The sequence below is a fragment of the Cydia pomonella genome, chromosome 2 (assembly GCF_033807575.1).
Source record: "Cydia pomonella isolate Wapato2018A chromosome 2, ilCydPomo1, whole genome shotgun sequence".
Lineage (NCBI taxonomy): Eukaryota > Metazoa > Arthropoda > Insecta > Lepidoptera > Tortricidae > Cydia > Cydia pomonella.
The window spans coordinates 4,360,932-4,381,848 of record NC_084704.1 but is presented as its reverse complement, the minus strand read 5'-3'; the positions used below and the strand labels follow the sequence as shown (position 1 = coordinate 4,381,848).

At 37.3% G+C, this 20,917-nt stretch overlaps 1 protein-coding gene and 1 long non-coding RNA gene across 2 annotated transcripts in view; both read right to left on the bottom strand.

Annotated features, from left to right (window-relative positions):
• Positions 1-6,557: 6,557 nt before the first annotated feature.
• On the bottom strand, positions 6,558-11,600 carry LOC133531881 (uncharacterized). The gene is made up of 2 exons (XR_009801610.1): positions 8,626-11,600; positions 6,558-8,268 (listed from the first exon to the last, which is right to left on the bottom strand). It is a non-coding gene; the product is annotated as an uncharacterized LOC133531881 (long non-coding RNA).
• Positions 11,601-11,602: 2 nt separating this feature from the next.
• Positions 11,603-20,917, bottom strand: part of LOC133531872 (palmitoyltransferase ZDHHC15B) — a 31,806-nt gene continuing 22,491 nt past the window's right edge. The window contains exon 8 of the mRNA XM_061870272.1: positions 11,603-15,045. Within this exon, the coding sequence (XP_061726256.1) occupies positions 14,904-15,045 (142 nt within the window). The 3' untranslated portion in view covers positions 11,603-14,903. The remainder of the gene's footprint in view (positions 15,046-20,917) is intronic.

Below are 20,917 nucleotides of genomic sequence, written 5' to 3'. Positions count from 1 at the left end.
CTTCCAAATTAATCATCCTAATGTATAATAGAACAAGAGCACGGTGTACATTCAATTCACATTCGCCGCTCCATTAAGTTCGGTTGGACAAGTTCGGAACAAACAGGGAACGCAAATATTTGGGTGTTCCTAAGTATTACGGAGTTATCCCGAGTTCCTGGTTTCTGTGTAATCATGTTGTTTGGGTTGTTCCGAGTTTTCTGAGATTTGGGAAAACGAGACTTGTTCAGACGGAATCAGTATACTGTGGAACCTCGATAGCATGAAGCTCGAACGCTAAAAAGTTCGTGTAAGTAAACGAGTTTCGATTTTATGTAAAGTATCGACATGTAAATGGTTTTTGTTAGTTTTTTTTGTCATGGCCGGTGAAAGAATAAAGTAAAACCCTAAAAAGCTAAGGCTTAAGCCAAAGGTTTTTTTAATCCTGCCCCGAAACGGATATAACAAATATCTATAGAAATTAGATTTTAATTCAGTGATATTTAAGTGTTTTTAGTCCAAATAGAGCAAAGCTGACTTCCCGTGACAGCCACATTGGCTGAAGGAAGTGTATAAACCTCGTTAGAACTCTTAGCTTATTGCTCTGCGGTGTCGCCATATAATCGAATTAGCCTGTCTTAAAGCGGACGCATCTCACACATAGCCAAGGGTTGCCAGCTTCTGAGTTCTCTGGATATTTAAAATAAAACTTGATGACCCATAAACCCGAATGGTTCTAAAGCTCGACCAGAAATATATGATCATTGTCAAGAGGGCGCTGTTATTCTCATGTATAGGGTGACAGTTCAATTTAATATGAAAAATTTAGTTCTAATGAAATTCCGCAATATGGCGCGTGATCATATATATCTGGTCAGGCTTTACCTACTCGTATTTACCAGATACGCTTTCTAAGCTTTTCATAAACATATTAAAGTAATGCTTTTGTACACGTAAGTAAACGAAAAACCTTACTAAATATATGTGTTTATTTTCTGTTTGTAGACTGGTACTAAAACCAATTTCACACACCAAAATCACATATTTTTGGGGTCATAATCTGACAAACGACTCTTGTCGAATTAGATATAGTTAGAAGTGTTTAAATGTAACGTGTTTGATTACTTAAATGGTTAAATGATTTCAAGAAGTCTAGTGATCTCCGAAGAATAAGTACTGCTGCATATATGCTGTTGTACTTATTTTAAACAATATTTTGGAAGCATTTTGTTCGTTAGTATGGCAACCCCAACGTCACCAGATTAGCGGACCCGTCACGGCTCGTCGCGGGCCGCATTAGAGCGCAATCTCTGGAGTGCTTAACGCGGTAAATCTAATGTTGCCAGTCACTGGCAGATTTCTTGTGACGGTAACCTAAGTCACAAAAGATCACACAAAAAAATCATTTGCGCTCGGGATCGCAGCAATGAAGAATACTTACGATTTCTAATATTATAACTACTAGCTACAAAGGAAAGTTTGTGCAATTAACCCTGAATGTAATTTAAAATTAGCGCATTGGATGTCCTGCAGTAAAAGTAGCATAAATTTAATACACTTGAGACATTTTTATTTATTTTTACCTTAGATCCATCCAAAAGGGAGTAATCGATTTAGTTTATCAATAAATAATATATAAATAATAAATTGACACATTTCCGATAATCCTAAATATAACATACGAATGTGTATCATAACAGGAAATAATATTTTAGGATACAATGTGGAAAATACAGATGATCCGTCTAAGGGCATAATCGGTATCGTATTATTCCAACTTGGAAAAAATGGGCGAAAAAGACGGTAAAACAATAATTCTATAGAGGGTTACGCCTTGTATGTCCTGATTTAATAATCTTAGGACAACTGCTGTGTACAATTTAATTCAATTTCATGGTAGTTTTTCCTTCGAAGCTTTTTGTCTTTGCAACGCCTGCCGCGAACGCAATTTAGTAAAATTTGTAGCAAACAATAAACTATTGTGAAGTCTCTCGAAACAAATGTGAGAATTTAAAACCTTTGTGTTGCCAGAGGAATAATTAAATATACCGAATAAAGGACCGGTGGAATGAATAGAGGAAATTATTTGCCTCTCTTGTTTAAAGTACAACTGTGCTTTTTTCAAGCTTCTCTGTTTCTATTTAGTTTAAAAAGATAACCTTTGACGTTACCAGTCTTATAAAAGTTATTACAATAACAGTTGTGAAATAAACAAGTTATGGCATCTTCGCCAGGGCTAAACAGTATTCCGTTCACCAAAGTTCGTGTATTTTAAACATCGGCTATCCTCATCCCTCTTGCTTCTGCAACAATGGAATAACAGCGATGGAAATAGATGAACTCCGAAAACTGAGAGTTCGCGGTGTGACCAGAACCCAGAGCGTTTTCTAATAAGATGCGACCTAAAAGTAGACCGGTGGGCAATTCTAAGAAAAACTGCCTTAAAATTAAATGTTTACTAACAAAACCTGAGCGCAGAAGAAATTACAACCGTGACACGGTTCCCGTCAAGGTGAGAGACATAGTTATTATAGAACGAGCGAGCGAAGCGAAGTTCTTACATTCAACTTGGAACACACGGGTGGCTAGGGGCACGTACCCGGCATTTCGATTTATTTAAACTGAACGAACTATCAGAGGATAGTCTGTCACGCAATAACTTAAGAAAATTAAACGTTTAGTTGTAGGCATTAGGTATATTTTATTAATTAAATTATGTGAAGGCTTGATCAAGGGGTTGTAAACCGAGTTTCCTTATTGTATATAAATTGCAGTCTATAAAACAACAAACAAAAATAGGTACTACGAGTAGGTAGTTAAGTTTGAAGGTATAGGTAGACTCACGAGAGCCGGCGGCGCACGTTTTGTGCACAATTTAGTCAAATTTATTTTATAAGAAATCCTCGCCAATTTTCGCGAATCGACCCGTCCCATAGGTACATAAGTATTGATAATAAGGTTTAAGTGTAGAAATTTATGAGTAGTGACATATTTACCGGAAAGTGTCATAAATAATGAAAAAAATATATAATTAATTACCGAAAAGCACTTTTTTGTGAATTAACAGAACAGTTAAACAAATCTAAATTGTTAAGTTTTTCATTTTCGTTAAAAAGTTTAGAAACACGTCTTATAAATACATTTTTTGCATAGCATGTTCGACTAAAGGGAATGGAAAACATTTTTTTTTCTGACACTGGCGCAGACGTCTACGAGGAACTCTCAAATGTATTTGTTGTAAAAGTGAGGGGAAGTGTCTTTCTGGTTTTAACGAGTCTCGAGTTGAACTTCTAGCGATCGCGACAGCATGTCTTCCATCCGCTCTCAATCGCCGGATACATAAAACGGGTAGTTGGGAATGCAGCAATCCAGGATTACCCTTACGCAGAGATTTATTTATTTATTTAATCTTTATTGCACATAAGAAAACACACTGTACAATAGGCGAACTTAATGCCGTAAGGCATTCTCTACCAGTCAACCTTTAGGCAAAGCAGATAAGTTGTAGGCGGTGCAAAAACATAGGTATAGGTGATACAATTGATACATGTACGAACACAATACATTCATAAGAAATACACATACATAAACATACATATATATTAATAATATTGACACAAATACATATACTTACATACCCAACTAGCACAACTAGTTGCTTAAGGGCTTTGGAGCTAATCCGATTATTCCGAAAGGTGCCAAGCTCAAGCGCCAGAGCGTGCACTGCAGACCTTATGCAGGCGCTTTACAGCCAAAGGGGCACAAGTTTTTGCAACCTACCGTTCAATTAGAACTTCATAGATAGTGGCATAACAGCGCTACAGGAGCTGCAACTAATAATTAACACCACACTAAATCTCTTGTGGCGCTTATTGAATGAATGACAGTTTAACTGAACGAATTATAAAAGGATCGACGATCAACTGATCATTCAATTCACCTTGTCTCTCATTTATTAAATACATCTGAGTTGTTCCTGTGACAGTGAATAACAAATAGTGAAGTGAAGTGAAGGTAAGTGTTTTTGAGCTACGTTTTGTACTATATGCAAGTGGCTAAAAACGCAGATCAGTTTATCGTGCATAAAGTTGATATTATTGGAGTATTTTTAACGCGCCTCAATAATTACCTCAGAATATCGTAAAATATGTAAAAATATTAATATATAAATAATATTATATCACATACCTACACGATATTGAAGTTAAATACTTGACTACATTTGTATTTAGTAAGTTGCTGGTACTATATTAAGTTATATTTTACTACAAATTATGATATTTGTGATAAAAACCTATAAATTTCTCAAGTAATGATAAATAATTGTCTTGTAAACATGGCGTCTATGAGAAGCAGCTTTAACTTGCAACTTCAACCGTAATACCTCCACTCTGCGCGTCAAAGCGTTAAGTTTCACTCTTCTAAAGACCCAAGTAATACCTGTACCACTAATGCTGTTCAAGTCTTTACAATCACTTTTATTTCGTACTTACTGCAGGTATCGAACCACACTAATAGTTATATGTTTAGAGATCCGTAGAACTCGTTGAAAACCCTAAAATACGATGATCGTTTGTAGCTGCTTCTATATTTTTCGCTCTATCAATTGCTTAACACTTACTATGTTTTATCATGTTTTCAGAATGCCTTTCAAAATAATTCAAACTTATAATGAACAACAAGATAAACAAGAACTGTGCATCTGTCCATCTAAGTGGGAAAAACATGGAGTGTTACACTGGCCGAAAAAAAAAGTTAAAAATTATGTAAAATAGAAGATTCAACTCGACAGCCAAACTGGAAAATAATTTGGAAAACAAAATCTACGGGACCCTCGCTTGTGTTTGTAGAACTCGAACTTGGCGCATTATTTTTTTTGTTTCCAATGAATCCCTTAAATAATAAATTAAATTACTAGAGTATTATAAATGAAAGCTAAATCACTCTCACGTAATGAGTTTTTAACTTATGTATTATTAATTATTTCAATTACAGACTTCTCACACACAGTTGTCTTTTTTAATTTCTGCATATTCTGATAAACTCTCCGTACTTTCTTGCGATATCCACCAGTTCTTTGTTTGAACTTCCATGCTTTTAGGTCCATATTTCTTTTAAACTGGCTCAAATATTTTATAAAATGTGACTTCTCCAATAAAAATGGCAGAATGTATCCAAAAAAGTAGGCAATGTGTCAAATACGCTCTTGCTTCTATTGTTGTATGTCGCTATTAGTAAAACAGTCGCTCAAATTGCTACTTAAGTCTGCGCAAAAGTACAAATCACTTCTGCAATAAAACTTTCAGTGGCAGAACAGTGATAAATATATCTTTTATACAGTTCCGTTTAAAAGTCTGCAATTAAAGTCTTTATGCAGTTCTGAAGCGTACGACAGCGGCAATAGAAGCTTTTTAGCAGCCTTAAGCTTTAACATACATGTTTTAACTCTCTTTTAAAGCTATAGACGGCAAATGGGTTGTAAAATGAACTCTTATAAAGCCTAGAGTGACATTTGGTTCAGTTTCTGCTACCTCTAGTGATATTTACAGCTATGAGCAATTACAGAAGCAATAGTAGAACTTAAAATCACTTTCTGAACCCTTAAAGCGCTACTGTACAGCTAAAAGTTGCAAAATAGGCTGCTATATCCACTAGTGTGCTAGTTGGGTATACATATATATATATATATATGAAATCAGATGAACTTACAAAGCAGAAACATTAAGATTTTCCAGTACTGCCAGCAAAGTGCTCACTTGAGGATTTTTTAAAAGCAAACCTGTTCGGACACTGTCTAATTTTGACAGGGAGACTATTCCAAAGGCGAGCTGCCTGAATAGAGAAAGAATCGGACATGTAACCAGTTCGGTGAGATGGTATAGACAGAGATAGATTGCCAGAAGAGCGAAGCTGTCGGACACGAGAGACACCATAGTAGTGGAAAAAAGATTTAGAGATTTAGAGAGATTAGGTAGAGATTGTCACTACCTACCTACTAAGCTTGCAGGCTTACACACCGTGTCTCCTATCTCGCTCCAACCGCGGCGCTCGCCAGCAGGTGCAGTTTTACTTATTAATAGACAAAGGATTAGCCGCTCGGGGCCAGCTACAAATCTAACAACTATACCTACAATGTCCACTGCCATACTTGCATTATACAAGGTGTAACAGGAGGAACCCGAAAGATTTGAACCACACATTCCTGATGCCAAAAGAAGAAGAAAACGTTATAGGCTTTAGGTCAATTTTACCAAAAACTAATTTTTTTTGTTAGATTTTTTCGTATATAAAAATCAAATGTTAAGTAAACCTGTCATTTAAAATAAAACCTTTAGGGCTCCTCGTGAAGCATTGTGTATTATTTTTGCAAAACCGGCACATACTTTCTGGATTCTGATGGGTGTACAGTCAAGGTATTAAATATCGACACGGACAAGGTGCCAAAAATATGTACACACTACTTTAATATATAGGCAATAAGGTCGTGTATACATATTTTTGGCACTTTGTCCGTGTCGATATATAATACCTTGAATGTACCCAGTAACAAGATAGGTTTACAAAATAAAATAAGCAAATAAGAGTTTGATTTTTACCACTTTATTTCATTCCCAGTTACAGTTGTACTTCTAAATTACAAAAAACTTCGCATTATTTTAATAGCCTACTTACTATGACCAAGGCTGAATGTACAGATTAAAACACTAATTTAAGTACCTACTATTTACAGTATACATTAAATAACTTAAAAAGGTTGTCATCTAAAATGTAAATTGGACATTTTAAATTACAATCCATTGAGGCACGTTTGCTACAATTGCGCTTCGTATAAAAATATTAATAAATAAACAAGTAATACGATTCATAATTAGTATAATTAATACCGCGTAGGTAAATAAAAGCCGATTAAATGCGTGTCGGACACCGCACAATGAAGGGTTCCGTAACGTATCTTCATGCAATACGAAAAATACTTAAGGCAAGGTGGGGTTACACTATTACCGGGACGAGACAAACACTTGTATGGAATCCTCATACTGTTTGTCCGGCCCCGAGCAAAATAAACTATATTCGTCTTACCCCACCTTACTTTATACCATAAGTTTTTGTTTCATAATCATAAACTTGTAAGAGGGCTTGCTATAGCAGCTAAAGATACACACTATATGAAAATTCATGAGCAACCCCCGTCATTGCAATTCATTGAAAATCAGGGTAGGAAAATGTAGAACTCTAACTTCGCCCTTTGTGCCCAACTTCGCCAAGAAATAGACATCCCATTGAATTCACACTAAAAATAGTACTTATAAAGTTGTATCGTTGCCACCCGTCCGCAACTTCGCCTTATCTGCTTTAATTATGAAAATTATTCAAAAACTTGCTGTCCTATGATGATACAATAGCGGAATTATGATTAAATGTTAGTTAAGGCGAAGTTATGTACTACAGGCTAATTTACGAGTTCATATTTTTTTCCAATCCTTATTTTCAATGAACTGGCTTGTTATCATAACTTTCATAAGATATTGCCGTATGACAGACAGCCAGACAGGAAGTGGAGACTTAGCTATAGAGTTCCGGTTGGTACCCCTACATACGTAACCTTAAAATCGACTTACAATCGGTTCCGACTTTTTTAATGAGCAAATAAAAGCATCACCTACACAGACAACTAAATAACGACAACTTCACTTCATACAAAGATGCCTTTCTCCGAAATCTGCGTCACTTTTTCATGAATTCACTGAGATATTTTAAACTCTATTCCGTAACAGCACATCTTTGTTTGAAGGTTGGTTGTCTTGATTATTTAATAGCCCATCTTAAAAGGAATTACCATACCTTCCTATTTTTAACCGCTTCGAAATCAGAAAGACTTTGCGTCATAATGGTCCAGAAACCATGTTGAGTATTAGGTCACTAGATAGGTATATCTATGAACTACATTTCGTTTTATAGGCACTAAGCGAAATTCCATTGCAGAAATGAGATATCGGTATCTCCTTCTTCCTCGCGCTGTCCCGGCATTTTGCCACAGCTCATGGGAGCCTGGGGTCCGCTTGACAACTAATCACAAGATTTGGCGTAGGCACTAGTTTTTACGAAAGCGACTGCCATCTGACCTTCCAACCCAGAGGGTAAACTAGGCCTTGTTGGGATTAGTCCGGGTTCCTCACGAGTCTCACGATGTTTTCCTTCACAAAAAAAACGACTGATAAATATCAAATGATATTTCGTACATAAGTTCCGAAAAACTCATTGGTACGAGACGGGGTTTGAACCCGCAACCTTGGACCCGGGTACGTCCTTAAACTGCGTCCAAAAGAGAGGTATGGGCATTGCGAATGTCATCTCGCTTTGTGTGGTAGGGCACAGCCAGTGGATGTCATTCCAGATCTAGAGCAGAGCCCAACTGGGGAAGTACCTCCACCTTACAGAAAACAGCAGCCAAATAACACTAGACCCTACTCATAGTGTTGTGTTCCTGCCGGTGAGTAAGGTTGCCAGAGCTCAACGAGGGGGGCGGGTTTAGGGTCGGCAACGCGCATGTAACTCCTCTGGAGTTGCAGGCTTACATAGGCTACGGAGCTTACCATCAGGCGGGCCGTATGCTTGTTTGCCACCGACATAGTATAAAAAAAAAACCTCCGGATTGCAAGTCGCACGCTCTTACCGCTATCTATATTAGTCAAAATGTAATCATCCTTATTAACTTGGCAGTAGACTCCACCGCTGGGCGAGTCCATACTCCGCGCTCTCCCGGCGGCGGCGGTGCGCGAACATCTACCCTGCAGCAATTAATTTACTTACTTGGACTCTATTTCCTAGCTAATAAAGATGACAGCATTTTGACTAAAATACTAATATCTCAGTTCTGAAATGGAATTCCGCTTGGTGCCCAAAGAACGAAATGAAATACATAGAAATACCTATCTAATCACTTACTGTCTCATATCTGTTAGTTTTTACGTATCGCAAAGTTATCATCTTTCGCACCTACACAACGTGCCAGAAGAAACGAATACTTCACGGGCGACAAATAGCATTGTGCTAGAATGTCTAATGATAGGGTAAATCGCCAATAACTAACCTGAATTGATAGATTGCAATCGAGTGTCTAATTTAATTATTTTATTTAAAAAAAACATGCGCTATCGTTATTCGTTATGCATTATCGTTTGACAACTGTATTTGCGTACTTAACTGTTTTTGTGTTATTGCCAGCTACTGGACAGCGGCCAGTAGATGATTTACCCTATTTTTATCTAAAGTACCTCTATTTAATCAGTGCTTGTCTAGCGGGTTCGTACAAATATATACAATAAGGGATCACAGCAGTCTTATATAATTCAAAGCACTCATTTACATCGCGATAAATTCATCACATCTATATAACCATAATTATATTAGTAATATAAAAAAGTTTTGGCGGGATTTTATATACTTCGCAATTTTTAGGATTAGAATAAGCACCACAGAAGAAAGTATGAGCTTGTTATAAAGCAAGAGCCCGTGACAGCCAGACTTGCGTCTCGTACAGTCACGTCTGAAAACATCGACACGATCGAAGTGCCAAAAAAATATATATATATACGACTTTATGGCCCATATATTAGGGTAGTGTATACATATTTTTGGCACTTTGTCCGTATCGATGTTTTCAGTGACTGTACCAATAAAAGCTAAGTACTTACCTATAACTGCTAAAGCCACCGCGACATAGGTTTCATAGGGGCAGTGGGCGACACTCCTCCTTTCGGCTTTTTCCGGCTCCGCTCGGTTCAGCATTGCTCCGAGCAATTATTAGGTTGTCATGCACAACTTGACGTCCCTATACGTGTACGACCACAGACAAGAGACTTGAATTTTGACAACCCTAAATGGCCGAAGGGATAGTTCCATACATTAGAAAGGGACAGCATAATTCGACCCTGAATCGCTGTTAAACTTCGTTTATGTAGGTAGTGTCATTTCTATACGGTAGTACTATTATTTATTCTGTCTATAAAATCAACTTTTATACTAAGACGTACGTCTGGCTGGCACGGGCTCTTGGGCAATAAATCACTAAATGTGTGTGTGTGTGTGTATTTATACATTTTTATCGGATTCTTGATTTGGTGTTACTACATTTAGTGATTGAGAATATCCTCATTCGTACTTCTGTTCAGTTCTTGCTAATCCTATTTTAAAGCGAACCATGTAAAGCTTTTGTTCTCCAACGCCATTGCATGATATAATTAATACACCATTGTAATAATAACATTAATAACTGTTTATTCAACTATCTTGTTGTACTCATATAAAATATTTGTGAAAAGGGTCTTAACTTACTCTTTAATTACGAATTAAAACATTAAATATTTGATATGCATTCGGGTAACTTCAAAACCAGGGTATTTACGAATACCATCTATGCATTATATAAATCGTCACACAAATAAATGCCCTTACCAGGATTCCAATCCGGGACCATCGGCTTCATAGGCACGGTCACTACCCGCTAGGCCAGACCGGACTGGATCAATACTATCATGTTGTCCTTTTCACACGATGATATATAAGTATTTTTCAACACACTTGCTCAAAACGACGTTTTCATTCCACCGATTTTTGGCTCATAATCCTAGATATTAAACACGCGTGCTTTTTCAGTATATTATAACACTCGTGCTTTTTCAGTATATTATAACACTCGTGCTTTTTCATTATATTATCCGACTGAGTTAAGAAGGGAACTGATTGCTAATAATATGCATGGAAACGGAGCCTTCTTAATTTGGTCGAGTAATACATTTTTTTTAACCAACTATCAGGTGTTTCAAATGTTACTTCAAAGAGGTTTTATCAAACCAAACAATTTATAGATTAAATTATCTAGTAAATTTCATTAATGAATAAACATAACATTTTATCGATTTGATCTCAATCCGTCGAATAGAAATACGAAAAATATTAGCTTTATTACATTTTTTAAATTGGCTGTTTGTCGATTTCGTTCGCGCCTTTGCCTTGCGCGCGCATTGGAATCGTGCGTAAAAAAAAACCGCGCCAGCCATTTTCCGTATTTGTCATAAAATTGGAATAGTTTTGCATGTTTTTAGTTTATACATTGACGAAAATGTCATTTTCAAGCATTGAAAATGATGAACACATAAAATTTACGCTGCCAGTAATACTAATAGAGGCAAGAGCCGAGAACGATAGCCTTTTACCATCAAAATCGGGTGAAAAATAATTTGCGGCATATGAAAATTTTATTCAATGGAAAATTTGCAAAATCGCCCAATATTTTCTACGCTACGGAAGTATATTAGTAAGTGTTTTGGTCAGCACTGTATACTTGCATGTGGTTTTAAAATAAATAAAAATAAAATAGATTATGATACAAGCGCTTGCAGCTCGCGCGCACAATATCGCCTCGTGTGTAATGACCAACATAGCACACTTGTATCATAACTAACTGCTTTGGCTCAGCGATCCAAAAAGAATCTTGGCCTCCGAAACGAGAGAACGCCACCTGTCCCGATCCAGCGCGGTTTCCTGCCATGAATTGGCATTCAGCCGACGCAGGTCCGCCTCCACGATATCACACCAGCGGTACCTGGGGCGCCCGATCGGACACTTGTATCATAATGTACTAATATACCTCCGTAGCGTAGACAATATTTGAGAGCTTGAGGTTGAATATACTTGCGGTTTTCGAAATTACCTCGTTTCCAAAGATACCCTAATGCACCTTTTAACCTTTTCGCCGCCTCGTCAAAAATCGCACGTATCGTATACCATCACTTGATACGAGTATCAAGTCGTAGCGTATGGGGCACGAAATGTACTGACTTTATATCAAGTCAATGGCGACGAAAAGGTTAAATAAATTGTAATCCTGATAACTTTTAAATGCTTGGATAACCTATGATGTACAGTCAGCATCAAAAGTAGCGGATCAAACAAGGTTTCAAAAGTATCTACCATTCTGTAACGGCTTAACAAAATGTGGTGGTTCTATGTGTAGAACGATTAAGACGGTAAAAGATTTACTTTTGAATGTAAATTTTAGAGATTTATCTATATTTGGAAAACTTATCCAGAATATCAGATACTTTTGGCGCGTTGTTTCATCCGCTACTATTGATGCTGACTGTACCTACGTATGCCTTTAAGATAATATTCTTACGAAAAAATATTAAATCAGAGTAAAAAAATATAAGATTAATTAGGGCAAACAATTTGAGACAATATACCTAGCTTCTTACCCGTTTACAGTTAGCCGAGCATGCAAAGATACTAGAATTTACTGTAGTTTGCTTATGATATTTACTATCTAGATAATAATTATAAACTTGACATAAACCAACAAACAGGGCTAACTTAGATTAAGCCTTTATAAGGCAGAGGGAATATATTTCCCGCCTGATTTTGAACTCTATTTCAAAGTGATAGGCTTCAATTTTGCATTAAATTCTGACACCCTAATGTCTTATAAACGGTTAACAAATCATAAATAAATTAATTCATGATTTTGACATAAATATCCAATTTCAATAATATTAAAACAAGTAACTATAAACTAAGGACATAACAATCCTAACATTCGTCCCCTTTCAGCACCATTTTTCTAAAACTTACACTGAGAAGCTTCAGTACTGGTTGAAATATTCTTGTACTACAAGTTAGCTTCTTGTACTTTTAAATAAGTATATTAAAACGAGTCACTCACGTATTTTTAGAAGATTTCTCGATATTATTTCTCTCCATAACGAGGAGCTTCAACGGGGGGCACATCAAGTCTCTATGTCTCACGGAAGTTTTGCTAGACACACTTGGGTAAATGGACACACTTAGGTACCTATTCGGAGCAGATAAAGTCATCTGCAATAATATATTGCACAATAAAGTGAGCAAAAATATTGTGATAAAAATCGGCCCATATAAACCGAACTAACGTATAAATCGAACCTAACTATATATTAAAACCATACTTCAGCGCATTTCTTTGTTCAAGATAAATTATTGCAGGCGAATATATAGTCGATGCCCCGACTTCCAGTTCTGCCTACTTACTTAAGTACCCCTACCCAGTGAGAACCAAGTGGATTATAACTTTTGAATTTGCTTAGATTGAGTATAAGAAAACCCCACCTAATGTGATCGTAAGAAAACTAAGAAATATTCGAACTAAAGCTTTGTTGTGGTGCCATATTAGCCCAAGTTTTGTAATTACGAGTAGTCCAACGAGGACGTATATTATGAATTTTCTCAAAAGATTTTAAGCCTTCAGACCCTAATCTGTTAAACAAAAGCCATTGTTTCTTTTATGCAAATAGTCAGCTACCGTATTAACCAAGTGGCAAAGCAACAATATTCTTTAAAAAGCAACTGTAACGTGATAGTGTTAAGGTTCAAATCTATGTAATAATATGAGCGCTCGCCTGCGATGTGGTCGATCGCCCTACATCACCAAAACATCTTATAGATTTGAACCATTGAACCTTAAAATCACTACGATACAGTCGCTTTGCCACGCACCCAACAATTTTAGGCGTAAAACTCATTTCAGAAAATTCATAAGTACTAAAAATTTTGAGCGTATTACGTGTATGTAATTTCCGACTATAATTCAATGCCGTTAGGGTTAAATGCCAATACATGGCTTTCTGTATCTGACATCTTGGAATGTAAGTAGGAATATACCTCATATTCCTGAAGTAGTACTTTGGAATCTAGTTAAGCGAGATTCGGGGATAGTAAGCTTTCGTGTTTTATTGTTTAGCAGTAGAGTTAGTTAATACTGTTTCGGAATGTTTTTTTAAGTACCTAAGGCTGTCAATAGGCTACCCACTACTCGTTTTTTTTTCTGATAACGTGCTGTTCTAACGCACAGAGGGCTCTTTGCGCGCTCCTATCTACCTATGCCGAGCGCCTCAGCGGCTCGCAACATAACAGAGCCTACGTCTCTTCCTTCGGAAGAGAGTAGACGACCGCTTTTCTATACAAACGTCCCAGCGATCCCAGCGCTTTGCACTCAGCAGGGATTACGTGTTTTTCTTTAATATGTATCCTAACGTGTTTTAGTGTTACAAAGTTAATAGTGGCCCAACTCTAGTAAAACCGTTCTACAGTGGACAACGCAGCTTACACTCATAGCTCGTCGAAGGAGGAGCTCTCTCGCTCATCGAACGGCCGCGCACATTCTCTCCAGCGGTCCCAGCGCGCGGCACTCAGCATCAACTACGTGTTTTCCCACAATATGTATCCTGTTTTAGTCTTAAAAACTTTACAGTAGCGCCCAACTCCAGTAAAAGCGTTGCACAGTGGACACCGAAGCTCGCAGCTTACACTCATAGTCCGTCGAACGATGAACTCTCTCGCTCATCGAACGGCCGCGTGCGTTCGCCCCAGCAGTCCCAGCGCTCCACACTCAGCCGAGCTACGTGTTTTCCCTCAATATGTATGTATTGTTTTAATTTTACAAACTTTACAGTGGCGCCCAACTCTAGACAACCGTTGTAAAGTGGGCACCGCAGCTTACTCATAGCTCGTCGAAAGAGGAAGTCTCTCGCTCATCACATGGCCGCGCATGTTTGCCCCAGCACTCAGCACTCAGCAGGGACTACGTGTGTTCTCTCAATATTATCCTAACTTGTTTTAATGTTACAAAGTTTACAGTGGCGCCCAACTCTAGTAAAACCGTTGTACAGTGGACAGTTGGACACCACAGCTTACACTCGTTCGGCGCACTATGAGCTCTATCGCTCATCGAATGGCCAGACACGTTTGTCCCAGCGGACCCAACACTCGGCACTAAGCAGGGACTACGTGTGTTTCCTCAATATGTATCCTAACTTGTTTTAATGTTACAAACATTACAGTGGCGCCCAACTGTCGTAAAACCATAGTACAGTGGACACCGCAGTTTATACTCATAGCTCGTCGAAGGAGGAGCTCTCTCGCTCATCGAACGGCCGCGCACGTTCGCCCCAGCGGTCCCAGCGCTCGGAGCTCAGCAGGGACTCGGTGTCTTCCTCGGGGATCGGCAGCGGGAACGTGATGCCGTCTCCGAAGCTGGTGTTTCAAGATGATATAAGATGTGAACATTGTTACGATTCGTTTATCATAGAATTATACCGTACGTGTCTTATTTGGTTAGGCCGTTGTCTAAACATAAAATTTTGAAATTTTATACAAAAAGATACATATATTACGGTAAGAAAGAGGTTTACCAAATAAGACAAGTACTTCGTAGCACTATCGACCTCAAAAGTCGATGTATCTTTAACGTGTTGACGAAGTATAATTGTCAGTTAAAACAAAAATCTAGGTATCCAAAATTAGAACTTTTGAGGTCGCCAATAAAATACATTTAAAAAGTTGGATATTGATATTCGATATGGACTGCATTTTCAACTGGGATCTACCATTATTTACCAGAAAAGAGTTACCTTCCGCTGTTTTTATGGAAGCGTATGTCATATCTATCACGTAGTTATAATTCATAATGTCCTGTTTAATATAAATCAAAATCAAAAATATTTTATTGTATGGTTATGGGTTCTACAAAGGTCTTAGGTAAATGAGTCATGTTCTCCATATCCTGCCTTACAAAGGCGTACAATTTATTAACTATATGCTATCGTTCTTCATCCACACATTTGTGTACACACATAAGTTGTAGATATTTATCTAAGTACATCTTTAGTAGGTACGCAAAACCTTAAAAATTACTGTAATAAAATATCGACCGTTATAAAAAATCTCATGATGACAGAGAGCTAGAAGAATAGACACGAATAAGCAATTGCATGTGTTTCTTTCTGAAGAGACTACGGAGTTCCATTCAACCCATGTTTTCAAGTGAAGGGTATACTCGGGTAAAGGTAATTCATATTTTTTTAAAGTATGTTATAGATATTTATCGATATATGTATTTACTCTTACTCTTGTTTACTTAGTGACAGTATAGTATTTCACTATTATAAAGAGTAGGTATGTAACTAATGTAAACGCACGTTAAGCGTTTAAAAAGGATACAAAATTCACAGGTAGATCATCTAATCAATCTAACGTAATTATCTTAATGATATGTTATGATGATCATGGTTGTGTCTAAATACCGTCAAATAAATAAAAAGTGCAAATACACGCGATCAACCAAAAATATGTGGTTTCACCTAATTTATTTGCAGTTCTACTGAATGTGTTGCTGTAGCTCAGCCTAGTTTCTAAATAGTTAACCTTTTCGCCGCTTCGCCAATGTAATAGTGTCATGGACGCAACGTCAAAAATCACACGTTGTATACGTGACACGTGACCAAAATCACGACTTGATATGCAGTCGTGGCGTGTGTGGCACGAAATGTACTGACTTTATATCAAGTCAATGGCGGCGAAAAGGTTAAGCATATTTTGCTCTACTGCTAAAACAATTAGCATGCAAAAGGACACTGTATATGTACTTAACATCGACTACATCAAAAAGAAGTGAATGACTTTAATTTTGATCAATAAAAATACGGGTATTTATCGCCAATGAATGAAAAGCATGTTATGAATAAGAATTGATTTATTTAAAATAGTAATAAAAATATTGCAGAATGGAAGTGGGTTAAATTATTACTAGTAAATGTTCCTTATACTATGGCCGGGGCTCCGGCCCCCTTCTGGGGGCAAAGTCTCCATCTCTCAGTCTCGTGCCCGTTCGCCACGCTAAAATATTAACAAAAGGTCTCACCGTTGTACCACTTATATAGACATTTAGAAGCATAAGATGGTCCGTGAATGCTGCAGATGATATGGACACGCATTTAACCCTTTGACCGCCGCCGCTTTGCGACGTCAACTGACGCGCGCGGCTTCAGCTCAATATCAACCTTCCGACATTCCGACAAGGTTCACAATGCCCCGCGCACGATGCGCGTAGCATTCAAAGGGTTAATCGGGCGATTGCATTGTTATAGTCATTAAGTTATCCTCAATAAACCCTTCTATATGGACCTTGAAAGTATATAACCAAAAAGGGCATGACTTGTTATCATTCGTACATGTTTTTCTCCTATTGGCTCGAGCGAAACGCACGGGCGAATGATAATTATTATGACATCCAAATATAAGTTCGAATTGGCCTCTTGGTCATTTAGCTAATTAACCTTTAAGGCGCTTTATGTCCTAAACACAAACATCACTCAAACTGCAAGCTCCCGGGCGCAAGCAAGGTAATGTAACCCTTAATAGAAAGTGTGAAGGTTACATTTACAGCGTATGTCATGACACCTGTTGTCCTTGGCGCTGTGGACACGACTAGTAACGACTCCTTTAGGGGTTCTTGGCGTTTAAAGTTTTAAGCACATCATTTTGTAATTATAATGTGCGAAATAATGTATTTGGCCGATGAGTGTGTCTTTTCTGTTAACATACTTTTTAGATCCATATAGATTAGATTTATAGACCGGTGTAGGTATAATTTTATGGCCTTATTTTCGAATAAATACAGAAAAAGTAAAAATGTAGAATGATAATGAATCTAGACATATCTGCAGCAGTCACAGGCACTGAGTATAGACTGAGAGGAAGAGAAGAATTTTGAAGATTCCAAAGATTTTTTTAAATATACATCACACAGACAGTACGTGTATAATTATTGATGAAACTTATTATTTTTAACATATTGTTATAAAGTTTATCTACAAGGTAAGACGAGTGGAGATGAGAGTATCAACCAATATGTATTTTTCAATATTATATGTATTTTTGTTTGATTTGGTTTTGCTGCTGTAGTTATAGCACCGCTCACAAATCTCTGCTTAGCCTTAAGGTTGACTGGTACAGAAAGCCTCCTGGCTTTAAGTCCGCCTTTTGTAAGTGCAATAAAGATTAAATAAAATCATTGGTTAATATTATTAGTCCATATATCTTCTCCGCTCCGCTGATTTACAACCCCGCTGTTTAAGTCCTCCCATCTCCACTCATCCCAACCTCAATGGAACGGCATTAGACAGTCATTAAAAACAAGAACTTAAAGTTATCAATGAAAAAATCTGGGTAAATAAGTTTATTAGTGTATCAAAGTATCCGTTTGCTTGCTAAATAAGTTTCTAAACTGCATATAAGCTTTCTACAACAAGCTGGTTCGGGACGGGAGGCGAGTGTTCATAGCGTTAGAGTAAATAAAACAAAAAACAAAATAAAAGACAAATTAATTTATTGTGCACAAAACATACAAATTCATAGGATTCTAACTTTATCAGTCTTGTGTGTTGTATATAGCTCAAAAATAAATGCATTATTAAGCAATTCGCATACATAACAATCATTATTGTAAAAATATGTTTGTATTATTTGTAAAATTTCAATTCAGGTATATCAGCGCGAACCCCACGTAACTTGAGAACGATATACGAAATGAAAGAATGTTATGTATCAGGTACATATGTTCTAATAGAAATCCTATAGAATTTAGAGTTTAAGAGAATACGAGGATCAAGAGAGTAAGTAGTAAAGAACTAGAAATTATCATATACCTAAATATATATTAAGTAACATTGTCGACTAAAAATGTAACATAACTGCAGCATTGCATACAACAATACGCACAATATAAAAGTAATACGCACCTATGAATAATGATAACAATTATCAATATACATTTAAAAAACTTCACTAACCTTTACGGTTAAACCTTTAAGGATGACTCACTAGAACGGTCTGGGCCCAGCTGTCCGAAACTTCGTTTTCTATAGAAATCACCACGATCACTCATAATAGAAAACAAAGCGTCGGACGCCTCGGCCCGGGCACGTACCTTTCTAGCGTCAGCCATCTTTTTTCCTAACTTTAATTTACAAATTAATTTTAATTGGCTGTCAGAATTTTATAGTTCTGACCTATAGCACCTATAAAAGACAACAAGATTTCCTATAAAATATTAAGTCTAAAATGGTGAGACTAACAATTTTCTGAACCTCTAATACTAAACTATAAAAACAATGCACAGATTCAGACTTACGATAAAAATGACTTCTAAAAGGCGAGTTTAAAAACATACACGTAGCCTGTCATCTGTCAAATATAATGGTTTCCCGTGAGCCTTACTGAGGTTCAAAAGTTATGTTAGAAACGACGAAATCATTACATCTAACATACAACGATCTATCTAACCCCTGAACCCTGCCTAGGGCAAGTTTGACCCGGGAGAAATCCGAAAACATACCTAAAAATCGTCTTCATTCGGGTAATATCGACACGATACAATCGGCCAAAAATAAAAATATAGTATCCTCCTAAGGCCTACCATACAAAAACGAAATGAAACAAAGGAAATGCAACTCTATTCCATTGGAAAATGGTCTAAATTACATTGAAGTAATCAGTACTACGGATAGGTCCGTGGGCCTTACGAGGGTATTACAGTACCTAAATTTCACTCATCACTACCTTGATCCATCAAAGTAGATATAAAACCTTATTGAGCTTGCAGTAGCAGTAAATATATTTGTTTTCTAAACACTATAAATATTCGAGACTGATATCGATATCTAAATCTTCATTTGAATGGACTATTTTACAAAACACGGATTAAAATTAGGCTACTCGTATTAAATATATTGACTTCAGTTTTAGAATGTTACATTTACTATCATTGAATCCAGGGCTTGGAAACCGTTTTGTTTTTCAACCCGTTCTCGCTCATTCGAAAAGGAACGAAAAGGAATCCGTTTCCGTTTGCGGTTACCGGTTAAATAATTGTTCTATTGAGATACCAGTTTTTGTGGAATGAAAATAACCGGTTAAATTGAAAACATCGAAGCAAGATAGAACGAGTAACCGAGAGCCTGATTTTAACCGGTATTAATTTAAGGAGAGAACGATTTTTTTTAGTTCGCCTTCCATCAATTGCCGGTTGGAACGAAATAATATAACGGTTTTGGAACGATATTAACAAGTAATTCAATACCGGTTCCGAGCCCTGATCGAATCTGCCATATTTCGTGACGGACCCATCTAATACGATCCCCGGTTTCGTCACCCACCCGAACGTAACAGACAAGCTAAGTACCATCGTCCGCACTATTAACTGGATTTTATTCCTTATTGCAAAGACAGTAAGATCCGTTATTGGTCATTTGGGAGTGTTCGCATGTTCTCAAGGTATGTGCGAGTCGTCTGAGTTGAAGTGTGGGGATTTGTCTGACCTTCTCAAGTCTGAGCGCGTGGTGCCCATGGAATCGTAGCTTTCCTGCGGCGTGGTGAACGTCTGCAGCTGGTGCTCCCTCCGCACGGGGAAATCGCACCCGTCACCCAGGCTGACAAAATCGTTAAGTTACGAATGGTCTGACGCCGGTGCGATATATATGTGGATCGTTGACGATCGCTCCACATATTACGGCGTGGATATTACTGTTAGTCAAAATAGCTTTAGATTGCCTAAGATTTGCATTTTTAAAAACCTAACTGCACTTTAATGCACCATAAGTAAACATATTAAATATATCAAACCGGGTCACTCACGTATATAAAGTCGACGATTGCTCGACACGTTTCGCTCCATAACGAGGATCATTTTCACAGAGCGCCTGCGCGCCATGCAAGTGTTATTTCAAACTTCAAACTTCTATAAAATTTTAACGTATATATTACACTTGCACTGCGTGCGCTATCAAAATCTTTGCACTCTTATTACTTCAATGTAATATAAACCATTTTCGATTTAAACAGAGTCGCATTTCTTCTATACTTTCAGAGAGCGCGCGGAGACTGCGGGCTGCAGCCCTCTGCGACCGATTACTTCACGTCTACGTCGGACCACCAAATGCTCCTCGTTATGGAGCGAAACATGTCGAGCAATCATCGACTTTATATAAATGAGTACCCCGGTTTAATATATTTAATATGCCAGTGTCTCACGGACGTTTAGTTATTAAAATCACCGTAAGTGAAATAT